Raw genomic sequence first — 12,951 nt, forward strand, 5'->3', positions numbered from 1 at the left:
TTTGTGGTTGGATGGAAAAAGATGCAGCTGGTAGCCCCTACCATAGCTACGTAAGGAGTGAAAGGAAGAGTGCAACTGGAGTGGGACCATAGTGAGTCCCAACGACAGGGCGGTGGTCCTACTCTTCTTTAAGGGCTCAAGCGCCAAATTGGCCTTGTCCTCACAAGGTGAGTGCTGTTGAAATGCATGTTCATAAGGGATGCCTGGGCAAGTTGTTTTCAGCGAGGTGTGGCGAAGTAGCACCACAAATGAAGCAATGGCTCTGCCCAGCGAGTCTGTCATAATCAAACCGCAGTGTATTGTGAAGTGTGCTGCATTCCTGCAATTAGCAATAGCCTTGGTCTGGATGGCTCAGGCTTCCTCCAAGACCATGTGCAAAACCGATTCCCACACTGCATGGCTATATCTGCCCAAGAAGCACGTGGTGTTCACTGACCGCAGTGCAAGGCTGGTGAAGGAGAAAATCCCCTTACCAAAAGTGTCCAGCCTTTTAGATTCCCTTTCCAATGCAGTGGTAGGGAATGTGCAAAGATGAAGTTTGGATGTTGAAGCCCAAACCACCAGGCTCTCAGGGGTGGGGTGCTGGGTGTAGAAAGCTGGATCCCCAGGAGCGGCGGCAGTGGTGATGGGCGATCATCCTTTGCACAGGGGTGACTGTGCATGGCTTGGCCCAGGCCTCGAGCAGGACATTGTTAAGGGCTTCACTGAAGGGGAGGAGGGGGACTGTGTGAGATTCCCTGGGTTGAAGCACCTATGTCAAGACATTGGTCTTGACCTTCACCAAGGGCAGCATATGCTCTAGGACCTCAACCGCCCTCCGCACGACCATAGCAAATGAGGCTCCTTCCTACGTTTGCCACACAAGGAGGAGAGACCAAGCTAGTGTCTGCTAAAGTTTTCAGACCACTGGCATCAGCCAAGTCCTCACACAAATTATCTTCGGCCAATTCAAGGGGACCAGAGTAGTCCTCAGATTTGCCCCAGTCATATTCCTTACAGGGCCTGTCAGGAAAGGAAGGCACCGTCTCCAAAAGAGAAATGAGCGTTGGTGGTGCTGGGAATAGCGTCATGTGACCAAACCCCAGCAAGGTTGTGGACTCACGACTGGAGTCGGTCCAGATCGCAGAACGGATCCAGGGAGCACAACTGGTGTTGGGGCACCTTCGGAAAAAGTGGAGCCTGAAGGCACTCCAGAGGGGTCCAAATACCCAAATATGAGGTTCATAGCCTCATAAAACTCTTTGAGTTGAGCATGTGTTGCTCTGACTTGAGGGAAGTCAGGGAGGCGCAGAGAGGACCCAGGCGCAAGCTCCGCGGGGAGGTGAGAGAGATGTGATGAGAGTTGTGTCACTGTTCCTGTGACTTGTCAGAAGACTAGGACCAGCGTGGTGAAATGAAAGAATGCTTTGACATCTCTGACGTCTTTTTGTGGGACAAACCTGGCAATGATTGGACCTTGACGGTGACCAGTTGGAGCAACTCTGAGAGTAGGCCCGACCTTCGAGGTGACCGGGACCTGATGTAATGGGGAGCTGCCCAGTGTCAAGTAGCCAGGAGCTTCATGGCTGTAGGAAAAAGCCACTTTTAGACATCGTCACCCCCACATTTTGCTCACTGGTACTGATGTTGTTGATTGGTAGTGCACTGGGCCCCTGCTAACCAGGCCCAAGTGCCAGTGCTCTTTCCCTAAAAACAAAATAAGTCTGCAATTGTAACCCAATCGCAAGGACTTCTGCACCCCTTAAGTGCCTGGTAAATGGTACAGCTGGTACCCAGGCCATGAGTATTAAAGATGGTCCCTAAGGGCTGCAGCATTTATTTTGTCACTCTAAGGGATCCACACACAAACTCCATGTAGACTGCCATTTCAGGATATGTGAAATGGTGCAAACCATTCTGAAAACACAACATGGCACACTCAGTGTATGCCATGCCCCTGTACACTGCACATATTATATCTAAGTCACCCCTACAGCAGGCCGCAGAGCCCTAAGGTAGGGTGCATTATATTACATGTGAGGGCACATCTGCCTGAGCAAATGTGTCCCTGTAATGCCTAGTTCCATTGCTAAGCATTGCATGTGATCAGGAAGCCAACTTAAGGTATGTACTGGGCACTGGTTATTACGAATTACCCAGCTACAAATGGCTTCACTTAAAATACTGATGTTTGGTATCAAACATCTTGTCTCAATAAATCCGCACTGATGCCAGTACCGGATTTATTATGACATGCACCCAGAGGGCACCTTAGAGGTGCCCCCTAAAATACTACTAGTCACAAAGTGTACTGGGTGACTGGTATATTCCAGCCTGTCACCACAGATGAGTTTCCGACACCCTGCAGGTGAAAGCCCATGCTCTCTGAGGCCAGGAACAATGGCTGTCCGGCAGAAAGTGATCACACCTCCTCCAGGAGAATGGCTATCAGATTAGCATCTGAAGACCAGAGGCTTCAAAACCTCTGGTGCCTTTGAAATGCAACCACAGCTTCCCACAGACCTGGAGAACACCACCCCCTACCCTGAGGCTCATTTGGAACCGGAGCAGGTGGGAAATTAGATAGTCAGAAGGCCTGTCACACTTGCAGGCTAGGCACACCCCTAAGGTGAGTCACCTGAGGAGGACAGTCGAATAAGTGCTTCACCATCTTGGTTTTGGAGAAACTAGGAACTCTGGGTTAAAATTATACCCAATCCTCATAGGAAGTGGCCATAAAGGGTGGCGTAGACACTCCAGGAATAGCTAGCCCATTGGCTACTACCCTTAACTCCCTTAAACACCCCAAAATTCAGAATTTAGGAGTCCCCCTGACACAAGAACTTCAGATTTGTCTACCTGGGAACCTAAGAGGGACATACAAGAGCTGACAGTGCAAGAACAGAGGACCTGCTCCGAAACTGGCACCCAATCCTGCCTGGTTGCTGATAACTTCGATAATTACCGAACCAACTCGTCCAGAAGCTGAACCTCCTCCCCAAACCCTTGGAGGTCTGTTCAGTACTTCAACAACCACTTACCATCTCCCTTGGGTTAGAAAACCCATCCCGCTGCATCTCCAGGCACCAACCGCACTTGTCTGGTACTTCATTTTGCTGGCCATTTGACCCACCTTGGGAGCATCTCACCAGGAGAAGGTCACCTTGGTTCCAGAGGTCAGTCCCATCTCTCCAGTGAGGTTCGAAATGCTAGACTCTCCAGGAGCCCCCCTGCACCAATACCATGGGTACTGGAGCATTTGCCGCAACTAGGCTTGTTGAGTGTGCTGTCCGGACACCATTGCAGCTAAAACCGACCTGTCCACTGAGGGTCATCAGGACCAAAGAGGTTCACACCAAGAGTGGCCCTGCTCTTTGTTTTCTTCCCCTCCGCAAGTCAAGACTGAGAACAAAAAGAGCCTCCAACTCAAGTGGCTAGACGGCCAAACACCTCTGATTCTGAGCCCCACAGCCTTGGTTCACAAAAACTGACTGCTTCCCTTTGATCCAGAGACCTCAGGAGCTGAGCCCCTCTTTGGGTTCTGCCAGACTTGCCTCTAAGTCCCTACATGCAGCCTTTTTGCTACAGGTACTTTGGACTAAACAGTGTAGCACTTGAGGCTACCAGCACAACCAGCACCTCTGCACCCAGCCGCACCAGGGCAGGTAAACCCGAACTGCTGGTGGTTCTTGGACATTGGACCCCAAGCACCTTTAGCCCTAAATGGCACCTTCTACAACCACTTGCAACTATATGTATGCAGTACATGTCTTTCCTCCCCTAGGATAACATTATTTGAGCATTTTACTGTTTCCATGTTAATTTTCTAAATAGGTCTCAGATTTCTTCTTGCGTGTGTGTACCATTTATTGACTCTGTGTGTGCAACAAATGCTTAACTATCCCCTGATAAGCCTAAGCTGTTTGACCACACTACTACAAATAGAGCACATGAGATTATTAAAGTAAGCCCTGTAAACCAATAAGGGTCTTCTGGACTTTTTTTATGGTGTGTCTTTACATTGGCACACAACATAAAAAGCCAGCTTCCTACAATGGCACACTTCTGGATTGTTTTGGGATTTATGATTGAAGGTGTGTATATGAGTGGGGTGTGGGTAGGAGGTTCCAGAGAGAGTTCATATTGTGATGAACACTGAAATTTTTGTACGTCAAAGTATTGGTCTTGTGAGTTGTATATATATGATGTACAGTTGCTCAGTCATATATTCTTATTACAGTGATGAATTTAAATATTTCTTGGAATAAATGGAATGTTTTTCCAGATAAATAATTATTTCAGGACTATGAGTATTTTTGAATCACAAGGCTCAGTGGGGACTTCTTAGCGTCTCTAAATACATAGGTGTTTCACCCATTTTGTCTATTTAGCAGGCATGTTACTTTTTTCATTTTACAATGGCACACTACATAAAAAGCCAGCTTCGTACAATGGCACACTCCTGGGTCATTTTGGGATTCATAGTTCAACAGTCGGCGCAGGCCCTGGAGTCGTGGTCAGGATCCAGGTTTCAGAAGCAAACCAGGTGGGGGTCTGTCACTGACATTTGCCTATGACAGACTCCACAGGGTTTAAAACCTACAGGTTTCTCAGGGGACACCCCTAAGGCAAACTAGGAGCTAAAAGATCCACAAAAAGTGAAAATGTTAGCAAACAAAATTACTACGGTAGCTCATCCGGATTCACTGAAAGGAACTGATGTAAGCACACAGGGGTGGCACCTATATAGGCACTGTGCATATCATATCCAGTGTGGACGACGCCTATGGCGCCGATCGGCGCCACCTACCAGCATGCAGACTGACACCTGTGGAATATAGTAAGGTAAGGAATATGCAGGTAAAAGTCTTTATCACATTATGTTTTCAAGAGATTTGCATTCAAAGATCACTTGCTTATTGCTAAATTAAGTTACTGAAGCATGACTTTTAAGTTCTAGGTTTATGAACATTACTTGATCAAGAGGTGTTCTTGCAAGCAATCTTCTGCGTTCTACTCATAGATTATTAATTTATTAAAGGTTTATCAGATAGTGATTTCTAATTCTAAAATGAAAATTGAACACTTGGCTTTCTGAAGAGGCATGTGGCACCCAATGTTAGCAATGAAATACATGGATATCTTTATCAGAGCACTTCAAATCCAAATATGAAAAATACCTTGTGTTTTTCCATAAGTGCTACCATCTCAGCAATTTTGTGCTGGCATCGTATATCTATATCCTTTTGGCTTTTTGTTGCTTCTTCAGCTAATAACTTCATATTTTTTACCTAAAAAAACAAAATTGAAGAAGTGACAGCAATATGTAAAGTATACAACATTAAAAAGTTAAAAAAGAAAACTGTTTGATTGGTGATACTAGAAAATCAGAAGACCCTCCAAAGAATATTCTCAGAATGGTTTAGATATTTGCCTACTAACACCAACAGTTTCTGTTTGTATCATATTTTTTTTTAAGTTATTGTTGCCCACTGCCTAAATCCTCAATACATTCGGCAAGAAAAATCTTAGCACAGAGAGTATCTCACGAAGAGGGGATGGATGTGAGGTAATGGGGTGTATTTTATGGTGTGGTTGTGCGACCTCACCGTGTAATACGCTTACCAACCCCCTTAGGACTTTTAGGTTTCTTTTGCCAAACCTTCAGTTCAATCCCGAGTTGCTATGGCTCTGAGCAGCCAGCCTTACACAAAGCAACAAGTGTAAAGCGTTTAAACAAGCAACAAAACAATTGAAAAATAAATTGAAAAGACACCAAAGAAATCTGTTAATATCAGTAAATGCGATGTGAATGTACGCCATAATATATGTAAACATAACAATGTCAATACTGGCAAACACGATGTCGATGTACACCATGACAAATTTTCGCATAATAATGAGAATGTCGGTAAATGCGATATCTATGACCGTTAAATATACACGTAATAATAAACCTGTATTATTGGTGTCGAATCCACCGGAGGTGACCTCCTCATTAACCCCGAGTCAGAGAGAGGTGGTCAGACAGGCCCTGCGATCCAAACCCAAGCCTACCGATTGATAGGTCACAGGTGGGGTTACACTTATCCCAAAGACAGACGAGAAAGCAGGGAAAACCCAGATTGATCCCACAGATAGGCAGCTACTACACAAAACGTCTGAGGAAATTAGCCCCAATAAAACTTGTTTGGCCAAAAGCGCGAGTATTCCTAAAATACCACAAAGTCAGATGCCGCATGTAGTTAGGAACACTCAACCTATCAGAACATAGCATGCACACTACACGCAGTGATCAAGCACTCCCCATGCTAGACATCTGGACACATACACACTGGCCCACATTGTCTTTCCACAAAGTCGAGAGCCACCTGTGCCCCCTTATCAGATGGTTAAATTTATTTTTTATCACTAGGCCCGGATTTACGTGCTCTACAAGAATGTGTAATTTGTTTATTGGGCTTCAAGAACGGTATATAATGCTGGCCACAAACTCGGTACATCAAGACAGTCTTTGGACACAACTATGTTGCTGCTCTCCCGGTCGCTGCGTTTAATTAAACCAACTTGTTCTGGTTTTGCCAAAAGCCTTTTGTCATACCCGAGCAACATTTTAGCGAGCCAGGCAACAAAGATTGGCTTACTGAGCCCGACTGTTGTCGAAGGACAGGACCCCTGCCCGAATGGATTCACATTTGCGCAACAAGACCGGTGAGCAGAGGCCATAACTGATTAAAGTTCTGCTAAATCCGCAGGGTGGAGGTCCGTCCGGAGGCTGCTGTCACAGGGTAAGACACTACAGCTAATCCTTAGTCCCAGCATATGGCGTGTGGCAAACTAGGACAGATCGTAGATCACTTTCTCCCTTGTCAGAATGCTACAGAAGGTGAAGGTAGTTTATAGTTTAGCTCGTTTGAAGCGCTGCGCATTACACAGATGGTATGTGTAGGAAAGTAGGATCTGGCTGCTTGGTGTCAGTAGGTTTTTGACTTAGTTTGCTGAGATCCTGATAATCCGGGCTCCGGCATCTGTGCTCTCCTTTAAATTGGTTCTGGTAAGTACTTTGGTACCTTCCTAATTGGCTACTGGTGTTCCCTTCTAAGTCCCTAGTATATGGCACTAAGGTACCCAGGGCCAACCAGAGGTCTCACATGGGCTGCAGCATGTATTATGCCACCCATGAGAGACCACTCAAACTGTGACTACAGGCATGCCATTGCAGCCAGTGTGAGCTGGTGCTAGCACCACTCACAACAGATATAAGTTTCCTTACATCTGAGATCACTGCACTTAAAACATATGAGTCACTCCTATGGCAGGCTCTTCACTGCTGAGGGCAGGGTTCTTGGTTACAAGTGTGAGGGTGTCCCTGCATGAGCAGGACACCCCTACAAACCCAGGAGTCAATTCTCCAGACTTTGAAAGTGTGGTCAGCCAGTTTAACTATATAATGGATGCCCTGAACCTGGTCATGTTTGGTATCAAACATGTTGAAATCATACCGCAAAATCGATTTCTGTGCTGGAAGTATAATCCCATGTACTTGGGGGCTTCCTTGGGAACCCCTCTGTACTCTCGGTATCAGCCTTTCAGGGTCTGCCAGCAAGCTAGTGCTGCCACTGACCACAGACACGATTCTGTCCTCCTGCTGCTGACCTGAGCTCGAGCAGGAGAAGGTAGAACAATAGGTTTCCTGTCACAGGGCAGTGTGACCACCTCCCAGACAAGTCTAAGTGTAATGGGTTGGGGTGGGGGCACTTTCCAGCACCACCAGACTGCTTTGAAGGACACATTTGGTGCCCTCCTTGCATACTCTGGTTTGAGCCAGTTCATGGAGCCCTTGGCTCCCTCTCTGGCACAATACTGAACGAAGGACAGTGGAGTATCCTCCCCTCTGTCCGGCCCCTCATCTGGGAGGGACCCTCGAATCGTTCCAACCCTTTCCCTAGGGTACTTATGGACTCCACTGTGGGTGGGTCCTTAGATTTGTCATGGAACAAGACTCACCTTTGAAAACAAGACACTCTTCGACAGTCTGGACACTTGGACTTCGTTAGACTTAGACTGGAACCAAGACTCCATTAAGTAAGTCTTCTGCTGCTCATGGTCTCGCTATTCGAGTCTTCTGCATCATCAGTGTCGGTGCTTCATCCAGGTTCTCCAGAACGCCTGTGGGCATCAAGGACAATCAAAGTAATCGCCCTTGGAGTGAAGGAGTCTCTCGCCTGCATCTGAAGGCACCGCAAAGAAGCTGACCGGTCTGCTGCTCCTGTCATCCTACAGACTTCCAGAGGCCCAGCAACACAGGTGACGGCTCCCTAGAAGCCTGAGCTGTCTTCTCTGCAATTTTGCAAGGCTTGTTGGTGCTCCTGCTGGAAATTGACCACCTAGATACTGACATCCCACGTGCGAGGGCTCGTGCACGGCTCCTGGTCTTACTCAGCATCGCCTGGTCCTCACAGCTGCAGTGACAAGGTCACCGTCTTCACTTCTGAACCTCCCGGCATCGGTGGGCATTGTGCTTCCATGCCTCCTGATCGCCTCCGAGTGGCATAGACTCTGTCTTCTCTGTTTGCAGTTTCTCCTCTTCAAGAATCCATCCTTGGATTCCACAGGACTCCATCACAGGCTTCTCCAGAGACCTCTCCTTCAAAGTCTTCCAGTGTTGTCTACGGCAGGATCCGATGTCACTTCACCCCATGCACCCGGCTTTCAGGGTGCAGGTAACCTTGTTCCTGGGACATCCACGGGTGGGGTAGCTCTCAAACCTTCCGTCTTCCAAAGGGTTTCTTTGGGGTCCTCCAAGAAGGATCCTTCTTTAAAACTGCAACTGCGACTTCTCTATTGACTTCAATTGTGCACGTGTCTGTGTTTCCAATTTGCACACATCCTTCGTGGGGTTCCTAGGAACTTTCCTTGGATGGTTTCTTATGTCCCGAGTTCCTCTGAATCTTCTGGTCCAAGTCACATTCTCCTTTGCAGTTTCCATTCCACTTTCTTAGTATATGGTTTGGTCTCCCCCTGGAGACCACTGCATATTTGTGCTACTTACCTGATTATTTTGAAGTATTGTGTGTATTGTTGATATCTCTGGGTAGGAGATATACCAATGTGTTAGTGATTGTGTTGTGTAATAAATAGACTTATTTTTATAAAACATGTGTGGTTCTTTTTCATCTAATCTACACTGTCGATTAAATGTGGTAAAACAAGCTGCTTTATAGTCCTCTGAGATAAGCCTGAAGGCTGTTCTGCACCACTACCACTTTGAGAGCTTTCTATTGGTTATCAAAGACACCTAAAATCACCATAAGGGTTGCCTGGATTAGTGCAAGGTGCATCACTTGAATAAGTGTACACCATATACTAAGCCAGCCTCCTACATTGGCGTGCAGCAGTTGAGATTAAAGCCAGCACAGTTTTACCACTTAATCTAAGTGGTGGTTACATGAAAAACCATCATGAGCAAGGCACATAAAAAATACTTTTATACAGTAAGTTCTACTGGACATTTTGGATTGGCTGTCAATGGTCTTAGCACAACCCTTTCTCCAATCTTCGGAAGTTTAGTTCACTAGGGTAGGTAGGTGCATTACACCACACTACAGCTAGTACCATGTCTCAGGTTGGTGAGTCCAGTGGGAATCAACCCTCTAGGTACAGTGGTCTTCGGTTCCAGGAAGTAAGGACCCTGTGAGCATCTAGGGAACTTAATACTGGCAGCAACTGTAATAAAGATCATCCCTTGGAGATGATCTTACAGGATGACCTCTAGAACCTCTTAGGATGTCTTAGGTAATGGTGGTAATACTCCAGAAGAAGCCAGGAGTGTCCAACACCCATGACTCTGCTTCTGAGAATGCCCAGGAGGAGTCTGAAGTCCCCTTACTGGAGAACTCTAAACCCCCAGGGAATAGTTCTAGTGACAGAGATGGCAGCTCTAGAGGTAGGACCCCCTTAATTCCTCCTGGGAGGGTACAAAGAGTTCACGGGAGGTCCAGGTCCTCCTCAGTTAATTCAACCTCCTCTGTCACTTTCATAGGGACCTCCATCCCTAGCAAGGGGGAGGATTCCTTAGAAAGGTCAAGTCAAGTTCAGAATCAAGAAGGAATACTTGGCCTTAGATATGGAAACCCTAGAAGTTAAGAGGGCTAGGAAGAAATTGGGATTAGAGTCCTATGGTGGCAGCACTAGTGAACCTAAAGTTAGGGAACACTCCTTTGCCACCAGGAACTTGAGCAGATTAGTACCTCCTTACCAGGAGGGTGATGACATCCATAAGTGGATTACTGCTTTAGAGAGGGCCTGTAAAGTTCAGAAGGTTCCTCAGGGACAGTGGGCAGCTATCCTGTGGCTCTCCTTTGCTAACAAGGGTAGAGATAAACACTTGACTGTAAAGGAAGAAGATGCAGACAATTACAAAGTCTTGAAGAGTACTCTCATAGATGGGTTTGGGTTAACCACTGAGCAATACAGGGTTAAGTTTAGGGACACAAAGAAGGCACACACTCAACCCCGGTATATTTTGTAGCTAGTGCTATTAAGGGTCTGGAAGGCTGGCTTCATGGAAGTAACATGCACGATTATGAAGGACTGTACAATTTACTAGTGAGGGAGCGCATCCTTAATAACTGTCGAACAAGTTACTTACCTTCGGTAACGATATATCTGTAAGAAATATTAGTTAGTTAGATTCCTCACCTTAGAATATCCCCAGGCGTCAGGCTGGATCCGGAAGATTTTGTGTCAGCAATACCCTTGCGTGTCGCCTGCGGCTCCGCGTCCGTCGTCGGCTTCGTCCGCCGGGATGACGGAGTACTTAGACGCCGCCCTCGCGCGCTGACATCAGTTCTTGTACATAGCTTTCCGCGCCAGGAACGCAGAGCCATGCAAGAGACCAACACTGGTGCCAAAAAATTCTAGGGCCCTGAAAGGGATGACCTCCACCCTAGATATCAGTTCACAGAACAGGGAGGATGGGTGGGTCGGTGAGGAATCTAACTAACTAATGTTTCTTACAGATACATCGTTACCGAAGGTAAGTAACTTGTTCATCTGAAAGAAACACGCTAGTTAGATTCCTCACCTTAGAATAGATAGCCCAGCAATACCAACCCCGGTGGTGGGTCTGCGAACCAAGATCACACCAGAAAGTCCTGGAGAACAGAACGGCCAAAGAAGCCGTCTCTCCGGACTTGGCTGTCTAGGCAATAATGTTCAGCAAACGTGTGCAGTGAGGCCCACGATGCCGCCTGACAGATGTCCTGCAAGGGAACTCCCCGGCCCAGAGCAGTAGTCGCCGCAGTGGCCCGAGTGGAATGGGCCCTCAGCCCTACAGGACTCCTTTTTAGCCAAGGAGTAACAAGCTTTGATACACAAAACGACCCACCGAGAGATGGTCCGCTTGTGTACCGCCCGTCCCTTCTTAGCGCCCACGTAGCCAACAAAGAGTTGGTCGTCCACCCGGAACTGCTTGGTGCGGTCCAATTAAAAGTACAGCGCCCGTTCTGGGTCCAGATGGTGGAGCCTCTCTTACTCTTTCGAAGGGTGCGGAGGCGGAAAGAAGGTGGGCAACGTAACAGACTGCCCGATGTGAAAGGCAGTTACCACCTTAGGGAGCAAGGAAGGGCGAGTTCTGAGAACAACTTTGTCCGGATGGACAGAAAGAAAAGGAGGCTGAGAAGAGAGGGCCTGGAGCTCACTCACCCTTCTAGCAGAGGTGATGGCAACCAGGAAAGCAGTCTTAAGCATCAAGAGACGAAGGGGACAATTATGAAGTGGCTCAAAGGGAGCGCACATCAGAAACGTCAAGACCAGTTTCAAATCCCACTGAGGCATTACGAAAGGGACAGGAGGAAACATGTGAGTAATGCCCATTCAAGAAGCGAGAAACAACAGGGGATTTGAAGAGAGAAGGCTAATCAGGAAGCCGTACGAAAGCAGAAATAGAGAGATAACCTTTGAGGGTGCCCAGAGCAGAGCACTGCTGGGCCAAAGAAAGAAGAAAGAGGAGAACCTCAGCAAGAGGGACGGAAAGGGGATCCACAGCCTTTGCTGTGCACCATGCAACAAATTAGTTCCACCTGCAGGCATATACCATTTTTGTGGAGGGTCGCCTGGCTGCCAGAATCACATCACAGACTTCAGGAGGCAAGTCAAATGGCCTCAACTGTCGCCGCTCAATCTCCACGCATGGAGGTGGAGACTGGACAGGTTTGGGTGGAGGACCGTCCCCTGCTGCTGATACAGAAGGTCCTCCTGAAGAGGCAGTCATATCGGGGGATCGATTGACAGACTGAGTAGCTCGGGATACCAATACCTTTGTGCCCAATCTGGAGCCACTAAGATGACTTGGGCCCGGTCGCGCCTGATCTTCTTCAGCACTCTGGGCAGAAGTGGTATAGGCGGAAAGGCGTACAACAGACCGCAACTCCACTCGTGACGAAAGGCGTCCCGAGCGAGTGCCGCCTTGGAAACTCCAACACGCAGAACTGCTGACATTGCGCGTTCTCTTCGGTGGCGAATAGATCTAACCAAGGCTCTCCCCACTGCCGAAAGAGGCCTTGTGCCACGTTCGAGTGTAGACGCCATTCGTGATCCATCATGCACCGGCGGCTGAGTTCGTCTGCTCTGGCATTCAGAGAGCCCGCCAGATGTTGAACCACCAGGGTGATTCCCTGATGTTCCAGCCATGTCCAGAGGAGCAGAGCCTCCTGACAAAGGGTCCACGACCCCACCCCGCCCTGTTTTTTGCAGTACCACATGGCGGTGGTGTTGTCCGTTAACACCTGCACCACACTTCTCCGGACAGTGGGAAGGAATGCCTTCAGTGCAAGTCGGATCGCCCTCAGCTCCAGAAGGTTGATATAGAGCCGGGACTCCGCCGGAGACCAGAGGCCTCTGATCTCCGCCTCTCCCATGTGGCCCCCATCCCAGGAGGGACGCATCAATCACCACTACGTGCTCCGGATG

General features: G+C 47.9%; 1 protein-coding gene across 1 annotated transcript in view; it reads right to left on the minus strand.

Annotated features, from left to right (window-relative positions):
- LOC146871866 (synaptonemal complex protein 1-like) overlaps positions 1 to 12,951 on the minus strand; it is a 2,219,271-nt gene that overhangs the window by 1,831,646 nt on the left and 374,674 nt on the right. Inside the window, exon 6 of the mRNA XM_085652069.1 lies at positions 5,160 to 5,270. Within this exon, the coding sequence (XP_085508195.1) occupies positions 5,160 to 5,270 (111 nt within the window). The remainder of the gene's footprint in view (positions 1 to 5,159; positions 5,271 to 12,951) is intronic.

This window comes from Triturus cristatus, chromosome 1_1, assembly GCF_964204655.1.
Source record: "Triturus cristatus chromosome 1_1, aTriCri1.1, whole genome shotgun sequence".
NCBI classification, from domain to species: Eukaryota; Metazoa; Chordata; class Amphibia; order Caudata; family Salamandridae; genus Triturus; species Triturus cristatus.